Below are 12701 nucleotides of genomic sequence, written 5' to 3' on the forward strand. Positions count from 1 at the left end.
GCACAACAAAAACACCATAAATATCAAACACGTGAACTAGAATACATGTAACAAGTTTATTTATGTTAAATTCCATAATGTATAATACTCCCTGCCACTGAGAGGGGCACATTTAATACACACAGTAATAATCGCGTTAATATGATGCTTGCAAACCCTTTTAAAGAAAAAATGCAAGAAAAAGCATGGTACCCTATTACATCGTACATCGGACTTGGCCACTTAACTTTAGTAGCTTCTCTCGGGCATATCTAGCCCTTAAAAAAGAAGGAAAACAGATACAAAAAAGTCTAAATTTAGATAAAATCTTAAATCTGCCATCCCTGTTGTTTATGTAGGATCTAGGTTGTTATGTTCAATACAGAACAATGTGTAGTTGGATAAGGTAAGAAAGTAAAACAGACTGGTGCTTTACGACAATTGTAAAGTAGCATACAAGGCTACATAGAACCTGGCTTAAGTGTGGCAAGGCACTCTTAACTCAAGCCCAGAGTGTTTACGAATTAATGGTTATGGCAGTAAGCCAATGACCATAGCCGTAGCCAATGTAAGACTGATTGTACAGGATCCACAAATGATTTACTGCAGACCCGTCCTAACTTAGGAAGGGTTCAATGCGTCCTACGTATTTGGATACGGATTTGAACCCGTCGTAAGTCCTAAGATTAATCCTAAGTTAGGAAGAGTTTAGTGAAATCGACGGCAGGCAGACTTGGAAGAAGTTTAAACTAAGATAACAATCTGCAACTTCTCATCCCTCTCTATAATGTGTTACCTATGACTACGCAGGCTTTTACCATCCTGTAATTGATTGATGGGCCAAACTTCCTAAACTCTTGAACCAATATTTTAAGATTGACCCTGTGATTCTGTAACTTGAACAAAGGAAATAATGCCATTCACTACAATTGGAAAATCAATTTATAAGCCAAGATTTGAACTGCGTTTTTTAGAACAGTAACAAAAAGATATAATACGAGTGGATAATTTAGAAAAGTGTAGTTGAATTTAAACTATTTTCCTTCTCTTTCCAACTCAATGCAATGAGAGAACCTTTAAAGTTAACAGCTTCTTCAGATGTTTTTATTCAAACCTCCCGACTGAAATTTGTTGTCCGCTTCCGTAAAGAAAATTGCGTCCAGTGTTCTATTTTATTGTTTAGCAGGTCAAGTACAGGAGGAATACAAAATATCTTTATGAAGATTTGTCTTTTTCTTTCTTCTTTTCTGCTTCAACTTTAGCCTCTCTTTCTTCGTGTTCCTTGATGAGGACTTGAAGCTCATTCACGGGTAGAATGCGGATCCTAGTCTTGTTGCCTTCCCTTGTTAGCGTAGCTATTTCAACTGAGAAAAGATGAGACAAACAGTATAGATATAATCAAGGCGGGCACAACAAAATAATCCAACAATTTACGGTAAAACTTCATATCATTCTTCAAGAAATTATAATGACAATAATAATAATTTAGTCATTTATAAAGCGTACACACAACCCACGCGCATTCGCGCAACAGATTCTTCACAAAGTGTTTGAAAAAAATATTTAAAACCTCGAATTTTCAATTGTCAAAGTGTCTATAATTGTATTTCTTTATTTTATTTTTTTAACAAAAGGGCATTTATGAATTGTTATAAAAGACTTGTTCTTAAATGTCTGTTTAAAACCTCGCAGGGTCGTTGCCGTGAGATAAAGGCCCTCACGTCAACGACCCTGCCGGTTTTAAACGGCCGTTTAAGAACTCGTCGCTACCCTTTTATTCCCTTATTTAAAAACATTAAATAGAATAACTTACTTTTCTCGGGTGTGACTTTGGTCATATCCAGTGTCTTACTCAGAGTCTTAATGGCCAACTGCAGAGCTTCTTTTAATGTTGTCTCGTCCTGCTTGTATTCCTGTTTCAGCATTGATACTGCCGACTGAAATCAAAAGATCAAGACAGTTGAAGACGATAGTCAGTTAGAATTTACGAGAGAAAAACAAAATTTAACAGAGAAAGCTATAAAAAAAAAACTGTGCCTATGGTTGCTAGCATTTGCCAATGTTGGCGGCACTTAACTTGTTCCACTCTAAATTGTTGGCAAACGTGTGCAAACATTGGCAATGCTTGCTAGAGTGAAATGCACCCCACACATCACATATCAAGGCCCCTGCATCAAGCCAGATACCAGCTTTACCTGATGTTGGCAAATGCACCTTAGACCTCGCATTCATTCACACAGCGACTCATCGTCAATTCATACCAAACAAAAACTACAAGATGTACACACTGAATTACATGAAGGAAGAGGATCAAAAGTGCAAGCCGACAATTACATCACCTCGGACCGATCATAACAAAGATTTTGAAAACTAACATCACTGCGTGTTTATCCAATGAAATCTGATTTTCATGGTGACCAAGTGCCTGTCTTTATCCTTGCCGATAAAGACAGGGGGTCAGTCTATTGGAGGTGTCATGGCCGAGCGATTAAGAGCGCCGGATTCAAACTCTGGTGTTTCTGATCAGCAGAGTGTGGGTTCGAATCCCCAGCCGTGACACTTGTGTCCTTCAGCAAGACACTTAACCATTACTTCGTCCTTTGTATGGGACGTAAAGCCGTTGGTCCCATGTGTTGTGTAACGCATGTAAAAGAACCCAGTGCACTAAACGAAAAGAGAAGGGGTCCGCCCCGGTGTTCCTAGCTGTGGCTGCCGTATGCACCGTAGCACCTTGTAAACTCTTTTAAGGTGCTACATAATTGGGTTTCAGAATTCATGAATTCAATAGTCTTTCTGTATAAATTGGTAGATACGTGCGCTATATTAGACTTTGATATTATTATTATTATAATTTACACATTGCATTAATATTCTAACTTACCGCACTGTTGTTCCCGATGCATGTTGCCTTCCATCCACCATAGTTTCCACTCGGATCACTTTGGTAAAGCTGGAACCCATAATGTTTATCCCATCCCATGTACAGGATGGACACACCAAATGGCCTCTTGCCTGAAACACAAGTCAAACAAAATTGTAGAAATTGTTCATTTTTGTTCCCCAATCCGTTTTTTGCTACTAAGGGATGTCCTTTTTAGCCCGAACAAGATTTTCCCCTGTTATAGAGTGACATGAGAGAGAATGGTATTAAAAAAAGGCCTAGGGTGTAAGGATTAATGAACTGATGTCACATATGTGTAGTTGAGCTCCACCCTACCTACAAAATCTCTTGACGCCCCATACAACTAGACCAGGCCTGAGATCTATTAGCAATACACTCTATGTTCCTTGAACCCGCTTGGCCAACATAGCACCTCGACTCTAAAATTCACTTCCGGAATACCTCAGACAAATGCACAACATCACTCTCTTCCAGCAGAAACTTAAAACACACTTGTTCATGCTTGCTTTCCAACATCTCCAGTCTTGACAATACTTTAACTTAATCTTTCACTTCTTCTAGACCTGCGCCGCTGAATGTTTTCAGTAGAGTGCGACTTATAAATGGCGTGGTTTGTTATTATTATTCGAATAAACTGTGTACTGCACTGACCTCCTGATTGTGTGTAGAACTGTTTGATGTCACATAGTGTGCTGACAAGCTGCTCACAGGGCATGGGTTCTTGGTACTGCAGTAAATACCTGCAACACAAAGTGGATTCAGTGGGTGACTAGAGTTGGGATGGTGTACCTGTTAACTGTTTAACCCGTGAGCTGTTAACTGGTTAAAGACACTGGCCACTATTGGTAATTGTCAAAGACTAGTCTTCTCACTTTGTGTATCTCAACAAATGCACAAAATAACAAACCAGTGAAAATTTTAACTCAATTGGTCGTAGAAGTTGCAAGATAATAATGGAAGAAAAAGAAAAAAACCTTTTTACACGAAGTTGTGTGCTTTCAGATGCTTGATTTCGGGACCTCAAAATCTAACTCCGAGGTCTTGAATTCAAATTTGTGGTTAATTACTTCTTTCTCAAAAACTAAGTTACTTCAGAGGAAGCCGTTTCTCACAATGCTTTATACTATCAGCAGCTCTCCATTGCTTGTCACCAATTAAGTTTTTATGCAACAATCATTTTGAGTGATTATCAATAGTGACCAGTGCCTTTAACTGTATAACCACTAAACTAAAAACAATGTAAAAATCCATTCCAAACTGCAAACTAAAAATAGGGAGAATAGTGGAGAGAATGCTGTTAGACTTACCTCTGTGCTATGAGTCTGAGTTCATTGGTGAGAACATTCGCATCTGATGTTATGCCAGACACACTGCATGCCATGTTACTGTGGTGATAAAAAAAGTAAAAACATAGCTATTTAAAAAGGAACCAAAAATCTGCCCAAGCAGAGTCACCAACCAACTATAGCTGTGGTCCAATTTAACCACTTCTCATCATTATTCCTGAGAAAAACAATTAGGTGCCCATGTACAGTATTATTTTTTCAAAACATTTTGGAGCTTCTGGAATAATCATGCTTCGGACTTGCCTCCTATCGAGTCCAGTACAATGAGACACAATAGTGGCAGTCTGTCCATTCTAGTTTGCCACATTCATATCACAAGAGGACAAAGGTCGGGATCCGGGATCCGGGATTTCACAATAACCACAAGGAAGAGGGACATTACAAGCATGATTTCCAGTAACTTTTGTCCCTCTTTATGTACACTAGATGAAACAAAGTTAAGCACCAGAGAAATAACAAGCTCACTGGTCCTGCTGGCTTGTTACTGAAATAGTGAGAATTATTTGTGAGGTTTGTTTTTACCACAGACACAAGAAGTTAATATTAAAAAAACTTTTACAAAAAAATGAATGTCACCATGGACTTACTCGTAAAGTTTATAGATCTTGTCAGAGAAGACCACCTCATCAAGGAGTTTGTGTGTGTTGCGTCTCTCAGCAGCTAGCAGGACACCGTCTGAAGCCAAGATACCTAGAGATGTCCCGGCGTGGCCAATCGCTTCCATTGCATACTCCACCTGGTATAATCGCCCTAAAGAATTTCAAAATGTGAATAATTGAAGATCCTGAATATTTCAAATTGAATATATTGTTTTGTTTTTAAAACCAATAAACAGTTATTAATTTTCCAAAAGAATAAAGTTTGAAAACAACATAAAAACCATGACCATTCAGAAATGAAATATTTATCATTGACTAATTCAGGGCACAATTTTGTTCTTTCTAGAACTGTATCCCTAAAATATTTTGCCATCAGCTGGTAAAGAAAGTTTTTGCTGAGAAATAGTTTGATTATTTACACATTTGCTAATCATTGGTCAAAATCATTTAAATTTGTGCTACCTTTTTCCCCCAAAATAAGATCTAAAAAACATCAACATGAATACTCTTTCTTACCTTCTGGCGAAAATATTGTGGTTCTTGAATCATATCTTCGAGACTGTTGATGAAAAAAAATTAATAGTATAAAAAAAACGTTTTAATATTTTTAATATGTAAAAAATAATAGAAGTTGATGCATTCCTCTGCAAATTGGCGAGTTGACTAAGCAAATACCGTCACTTTAGCTAAGCACTCTGTTGGGATATATGAACACTACATTTGGGATATATGTTTCAGATTAATTGTTTGTTAATTAAGAAAATAATTGTATTTGGTGAAGGCACTGGACACCTCTGGTAATTTTCAAAGACCAATATTCTCAGTTGGTGTACATGTATCTCAACATAGGCATAAAATAACAAACCTGTGAAAATTTTGACTCAATGAATCAGTCGTCAAAGTTGTGAGAGAATAATGGAAGAAAAAACACCCTTGTCAAACAAGTTGTGTGCTTTCAGACGCTTTAATTCGAAACCTTAGCTGAGGTGGTCAGTCATATAGTGAGAAATCACTTCTTTTTCAAAAAACGTCACTTCACAATGTTTGTTACTATCAACAGCTTTCCATTTCTAGTTTTAATAGTTACCAAGTAAGTATTTATGCTATTCAATTATTTTGAGTAATTACCGATAATACCAATAAAGGAAAGTGTCCGTCGCTTTATTAAGAGAGAAAATAAATTGAAAAATGTCTGTACCTCATAATCCTGCCATCCATTTTTTTTTAAGAAATAAAGTAGTAACTTTTTACTCAAAAAATTAGATAATCCTTTTTATTTTGAAAAAAAAAAATTAGTTTGAAATGGATTGGTGGCAGGATATAGAGTTTTCACAATTTTTCATCAACCTCCCCCACTCCGTAAAAAAATATAGGCCTATTTTTAATTTTATTTGATAAATAAAATTAAAAATCATTTTGCAACTCTTCACAATTGACAATTGTTGTTTTAATTAACTAAAGTTTTAAACATCTTACATTATAAATTAAAACTAATTATTCCCTGTATTAATCCCTCAATTTAACAAGGTAAATTATTCAGTGAAAGTTGAAGCAGTTTATTTAATAGATGCCGCGTGTTTAAAAAAGTAAGTCAAAGCTTCAAAATAGCCACACAAAACACACTGCTGGTGCTGTACACAGTTTCGTATGGGTGACAATGCAATTTTCAGGCAGGGAGCATTTTTTTTGTAACTCACGTGCTCCAGTAACGAGCTGCTTTTATAAAAGTGATACAATAAACCCAATTTTTAAGAAGTCTTACCAAAACATCAGAAAGTATATATCGATAAAAGTTACTATTAAAAATAATATATAGTTTCAAAAGGGAAAATAATCAAAATATTGTGCACGGGTTCCACTCACCATTTTGTCGAGTTTTGCTTTGTTACCCAGAATGCACCTCTGATGACATTCGTTTGTTTTTAGATAGTTTCTCCAATGGTCAAAAAGCGGTGAATTTATAGCCCAATTGGGCTAACTCCTCGATATCTAGTTCTTCACATTTTAAGTTTCATTTGGGCGAATTATTGGGCTATCAACGAGTTCATGCCTGAGTTGGAAGATCTGTGTCTTTCCTGTGTAAAATGATTGGAAGAAAAGCAGACGAAAATGCATCATAAAAAAGTTCTTGGTGGGTCGGATGCAGAGATAAATGAGGGCAGTGGAGATGTGAGGCGAGGGGAATTACGTCCCGATGACGGGGTCCAGCAGGGGAGAACTGTACCGTCGGAACTGCAGACGCCCAAACAGCAACAAACGGGTTCGTCGTGTGATTTCATAATCGATCTTGGATTTTACTTGGTGCCCCGCCCCCTCCTCTAGTTGTAATTAATCGTAGCGAGGCCCCTCCCCAACTTAAGCTAAAAATTAGTATTTATAAATAAACATAAATTTCCTCAGAATAGATAGAATAACAATAAATAAAATTTATTAATTTAAAATGTTTTTTGTTTTGTTTTTTTAACAGAAAAGGTTTCTTTTTATAATGAATTAGGCCTAAAAATCTTGAGTGATTGACTATACAAATTACCATTGTTTCAACAAATGAATTAATAATTAATTTAATATAGTTGCGATAGCGTAACCCTCCTGCCGACGGCGTAGCAGGAGGGTTACGCTATCACAACTATAATTAATAAGAGTAAGACTTTATTTGTATTAAGATTATTAGATTGAATAGATTATTATAAAATTTAGGTTATTTTTGTATTTAATAAAATACAAGTACAAAATAGAAATTGCCTTGGCTCTCATGCTTAAAGCCATTGGACACTTTCGGTAAACAGTATTGTCCAAAGGCCCACACTTCGTGTATCACAACTTATATATAAAACAAGAAACCTGTGAAAATTTTATGCTCAATCGGTCAGCGGAGTTGGGAGAAAATAACGGGAAAACCCGCCCTTGTTTTCGCGCGTTTCGCCGTTTCATGACATGTGTTTAAAAATAAATCCGTAATTCTTCTTGATATTGAGAATTGATATTATTTGAATGTTTTCTCTAAAAGTAAAGCATTTCATGGAATAATATTTCAAGAGAAGTCTTTCACCATTACTGTGTGCTGTATTCAGTGTACCTCCAAAGGCCAATGAGGTGAAGTGCTTAGCTTTCCGTTTCAAAGAAATTCTGTTTAAATTTTTCAAAAATTTCAATTATTTGTGACTGTTTATGAATAATTTACAGAGATTTTCCAGCGAGTTGCGGGTTTGGGCATCGGCATCGCTACCCTCCTGACAGAGAATGTTCTATCTCATCCTTTCATCGTCTTCAGAAGACAGTGTCAGGTAAAAACTGCCATAACTTTGGTGTTTTTCTACCATGCATTCCTACCTGGATTTCACAAAGAGTTAAGACTAGTCTTATCTCGAGTTAGGACGTCCTAACTTAGGACTAGCTGTATGTTCTTGATATCTCTTAGGACTATTCCTAAGTGTGGACTAGTCCTAACTCTTTGTGAAATCGACCCCTGTTAAGTTACCATGGCTGCACAGAATTCTTCCGTGATCCCTTTCGGCCTATCAGTTTTAAATCACGGTTACGATAAGTTGACATGGAGGGCAGTTTACCTTGCGTCCCCATTGGATTTAATTTTGTCATTCTAAAGAAAAGTCGGGAACTTAAACAAAAAAAGTCCAATGGGAACACAGCTTAAATACAATAGTTCAACTCGACTTTTACAATGAATGATTGAACAGCCAGTAATGTACCTAACATTTGGCATATTTGGTGTTTTTTGTCTCTCCCAGGTGAACTACCATGCCTATAGATATCACGTGCAGCCCTTTTCTGTCGTGCAAGTTATCATTAATCTACAGAGAAATCAGGTATGTCTGAACTGAAGGGTTTTTTTTTTGGGGGGGGGGTATAAAAATTTTACAGAGATTACTTAATTTTATCCTTCAGCCTCAATTAGGTAATTGGTAGGAAATGTTGTATATCGTGGCTGAGTGGTCAAGCACACTTGACACTCTGGTATTTCTGATCAGCAGAGTGTGGGTTCGAGTCTTGGTCTTGACACTTGTGTCCTATTTGTAACCATTATTGCTTCGTCCCACGGCCGGGATGACATACCAGTTGTCTTGTGTATTGTGTAATGCACACAAAATCACCTAGCACACTTACAGACTTATCATCAGGAAAAGGGGTTTTCTGCAGTGTTTTCAAGTCTTGTTAACCCTTTATTTGTATGTTTGTTTGTCTGTCTGTGGTGAAATGACAATATTAATACCTATGTGCTTTGCAAGAGGTCATGCACAACTCTCGGCTTGTCATTGCTGTTCCTTCGACCTCATATGCAATGGGTCTGTTGACTAACCTGCCACTTTTGTTTCCCTCCTACAGGGTGTGGCCACAATGTGGAAAGGTTTAGGGAGTGCATTTGTGGTTCAAGGCATCGGACTAGGCAGCGAGACCATCATCAGCGAAGTTACACCTCTGGCAAAGTATGAAAACTTACCTAAATGTTAGGAAACAGAAGCCCTTTTCAGAACTATAGCTTACTTTCCAACTTGAACTTCATCAGTAATTAATTTCAAAACTTCAGTTAAATTGTGAAAAATTCCGTTCAAAAGGTGGTAGCATTTTTGAGATACCGCAAATATGTGCTGGGTTATGTCCATGCAGGAAGAATAATCTGCAATAACACAATCTGAGAAACATTACTGTCAGTAAACGCTTCTCAAACCCAAATTTTGGGGATAAAAACTGATAGCTTTTTCCACAACCACATTACTTCGAGGTGAACCTTTTTTAAAGGTGCTTTTTACCAACGAAAGCTGCTGTACTGCTACAAACCTATTTTTTCCATTAATTTTAAGAGCGATTACCAAACTGAGCCTTCCCTTGAATATGTTATACATGTACATGACGAAATTATTTGAAGATGATTTATTTGCTTTACATATTATTAAGCACAAGACAATATCTGAAATTTGTTTTTTCCTCGTGCAGAGAGATCCATGTTTACAGCACCATAAAGCAGCTATTTGGCCATTTAGCTCTGAAGGCAATCAGTGCAACCATCAGTCTGCCGTTCTTCTCTGCTAGTCTTGTTGAGGAAGTTCAGGTAAGGTTGTCAAACCACACACCCTGTGTGTTCACCCCAGCATAGCACTATGGTCCAATACCATACACACCTCGTGGTCGCCATAGTGTAGCACCCTGGTCCAATATCACCCACACCCTGTGGTCACCACAGTGTAGCACCCTGGTCCAATATCACCCACACCCTGTGGTCACCACAGTGTAGCACCCTGGTCCAATATCACCCACACCCTGTGGTCACCACAGTGTAGCACCCTGGTCCAATATCACCCACACCCTGTGGTCACCACAGTGTAGCGCCCTGGTCCAATATCACCCACACCCTGTGGTCACCACAGTGTAGCACCCTGGTCCAACATCACCCACACCCTGTGGTCACCACAGTGTAGCACACTGGTCTAATATCACCCACACCCTGTGATCACCACAGTGTAGCACCCTGGTCCAATATCACCCACACCCTGTGGTCACCACAGTGTAGCACCCTGTGTAGCACCCTGGTCCAATATCACACGCACTCTTTGGTCACCACAGTGACCTGGTCCAATATCACCCAAGGACTTTTGGTTGATGAGTAGATAGTTTGCAACATCTAATTCCATTTCCTTGTTTTATTTTCCAGAGCGATATAGCCAGTGAGAGACCAGGCGTCTTCGATTGCATCAAGGAAGGTTTCTGTCGCCTCGTCGGCTGGGGTATCCCTCAAACCACCAACCTCCTCCCCATCTACACCCTCCTCCTTCCCTCAGTCCTCCACTCGCTCCTCAAGTACATCATCTCCTCCATCATCCAATTTGTCATACTACAAGTCATGCAACGCGCCCAAGAGCTCCGCCTGAAGGACCCGTCCGGAGCCCCGCCCGTTCAGAGGAGCGTCATGGAGGCTTACTTCCCGGAGCTGCTTGCCAAATTTGCCGGGAATTTCATGACGGATGTGATACTGTACCCACTAGAGACAGTCAACCTGAGGTTGCATTTACAAGGCACCAGGACGATCATCGATAACACGGACAATGGTTACGGTGTGATACCGATCAGCACGCGATACGAAGGAATGTTTGAATGCTTTGCGGCCATCATCGCAGATGAAGGCAAGGCGGGACTATACAAAGGGTTTGGCGCCCTCTTACTACAGTATGCACTCCACGCGACAATCTTGAAGATGATACAGGTTATATACACGAAATTGGCGGAGGATTTTAGCATTGGATTGAAAAGGCCATCTCCACAATGACAGTGAAGTGCATTATAGTACAACCCCATAACACGGGCTCAATAAACTATTTGCCGGTTAGACCTGAATAATGTCTGGTACAATGACTCGCGTAGTTACAATGCACCGCTTATATTTGAATTCCTCAGACTATCGAGCTAGTTGCATACGCAACGTGATTAGGGGCAAGCTTTTGTATAGCAACCTCCAGGATGAGCAAACCCTGGTACCATTGTGTCATACACATCCATTCAGAATTGTGTATGGGTGTTCACCGTCTCTTATGTAACTACGCAAAAGGTTGCCCCTAATCACGTGGCGTAGCAACTATCTCGATAGTCTGAGGAATTCAAATGTAAAGGGTGCATTGTAACTAAGCGAGTCATTGTACCAGACATTATTCAAATCTAACTCGCAATTGGCTTATTCCACTGGTATCACAATGTGCTAGAATCGCTCTTTTGATGAGCAAGCTGATGATGTCATCTTTCATGAAGGGTAAGGGGGTTGCAAAGGGCAGGCTATGGTTCAACACTTGTTATAATGTGTCGATCTAGCTGTAGCCACCAATTCGGACATGGATTAATTATCATCTGTTACATTATGTAAGTTTGATACATGTGTGGCATGAGATGTGTTTTTATTCTGTCATCCAATTCATAATCGGCCTTCGTTAAATTTTCGTTGTGTAGATCTATCATCTTTGTTGTTTGATTGTTTAAGAGAACTTCCCGCCAAGGGATCTTGGCAAACTCCCACAAGGGATATAATACCACCAAGCTGGCAAGAGCCAATCTCTCTCACGCAAACATTTGAAACACATCTATAATTATGAATTGCACAAATCAAGACGTTGTGATTCAGTAACTAGACGAGGTTACTTATTCTAGTCATTGTGAAATCAACGGTTCGCTGGGTAGGATTCCAACCCATAACCTTGTGATCGCAAGGCATGCAGTCAAACCATTTTTGTCCAGGACTGAAACATCAGTCTTATAACTTGTGCAAGGGCAAGGCAGCTCTTACTTAGTGAGGAACTTCTTTGAGTGAAATTTAGATTTGTACTGGAACATTTTTAGGGGCACTGAGGCAATGGCCAGGGGCAACAGCAAGGGCAACAGCAAGGGCATTTGCTTCCATTGCATCTCAGTGAATGATCAGGGTTGTCTTTGCACCTATAACGACAATTTGAACTGTTATACCTCGGTAACAAACTGTGAAGTTTGATTGGTCGAGAACCAATCACGTGCTGTGCAACAATTACACATATACCATGGCTGAGTGATATTCACCGGTGTACATTACCTTGATACAATTCCAGTGCTCAGTACGAAACAACCGCGGCTTCAAGGGGATAGTGAAAAAAAAATGTTAAACTATGTAATAATGTTTGAGGATGACAACAGAACTTTGAGAAGAGGAATAATAATGTTACCAAGGTATAACAAAACAATTGTTGCACGCTGTGACTTGGGTTCATGGGTTTTGTACACCCTCGAGGGAAAATGGCACCCTCAGCTTCACCTCGGGTGCCATTTTCCCCCTTGGGTGTACAAAACGCCATGGACCCCGTCACAGCGTGCAACAATTGTATACTGAAAGCACCAATTAATCTATTT

At 39.0% G+C, this 12701-nt stretch overlaps 2 protein-coding genes across 2 annotated transcripts; one reads left to right on the forward strand and one right to left on the reverse strand.

The window, feature by feature from the left end:
- Positions 1 to 873: 873 nt before the first annotated feature.
- LOC117295916 (proteasome subunit alpha type-4-like) lies at positions 874 to 6771 on the reverse strand. Its single transcript, XM_033778707.1, has 8 exons — positions 6690 to 6771; positions 5343 to 5385; positions 4815 to 4977; positions 4189 to 4266; positions 3533 to 3621; positions 2861 to 2991; positions 1793 to 1916; positions 874 to 1343 (listed from the first exon to the last, which is right to left on the reverse strand). The coding sequence occupies exons 1-8, from the start codon at positions 6690 to 6692 to the stop codon at positions 1195 to 1197; spliced, it is 780 nt and encodes a 259-aa protein (XP_033634598.1). The 5' UTR covers positions 6693 to 6771; the 3' UTR covers positions 874 to 1194.
- Positions 6772 to 6917: 146 nt separating this feature from the next.
- On the forward strand, positions 6918 to 11228 carry LOC117295915 (solute carrier family 25 member 46-like). The gene is made up of 6 exons (XM_033778706.1): positions 6918 to 7086; positions 8010 to 8110; positions 8573 to 8650; positions 9168 to 9268; positions 9777 to 9891; positions 10492 to 11228. The coding sequence occupies exons 1-6, from the start codon at positions 6936 to 6938 to the stop codon at positions 11101 to 11103; spliced, it is 1158 nt and encodes a 385-aa protein (XP_033634597.1). The 5' UTR covers positions 6918 to 6935; the 3' UTR covers positions 11104 to 11228.
- The last annotated feature ends 1473 nt before the right edge of the window (positions 11229 to 12701 follow it).

The sequence above is a fragment of the Asterias rubens genome, chromosome 10, assembly GCF_902459465.1.
Source record: "Asterias rubens chromosome 10, eAstRub1.3, whole genome shotgun sequence".
NCBI classification, from domain to species: domain Eukaryota; kingdom Metazoa; phylum Echinodermata; class Asteroidea; order Forcipulatida; family Asteriidae; genus Asterias; species Asterias rubens.

Bases quoted from the DNA above. Each gene is read 5' to 3' on its own strand.
- LOC117295916 (XM_033778707.1), bottom strand. The intron at 2,992-3,532 runs GTCAGTGCAGTA...CTTGTGTTTCAG, and splicing joins GTTCTACACACAATCAGGAG to GCAAGAGGCCATTTGGTGTG. The intron at 1,917-2,860 runs GTAAGTTAGAAT...TTTTGATTTCAG, and splicing joins GCATCGGGAACAACAGTGCG to TCGGCAGTATCAATGCTGAA.
- LOC117295915 (XM_033778706.1), top strand. From the start codon at position 6,936: ATGCATCATAAAAAAGTTCTTGGTGGGTCGGATGCAGAGATAAATGAG. The intron at 7,087-8,009 runs GTTCGTCGTGTG...AATAATTTACAG, and splicing joins GCCCAAACAGCAACAAACGG to AGATTTTCCAGCGAGTTGCG. The intron at 8,651-9,167 runs GTATGTCTGAAC...TCCCTCCTACAG, and splicing joins TTAATCTACAGAGAAATCAG to GGTGTGGCCACAATGTGGAA.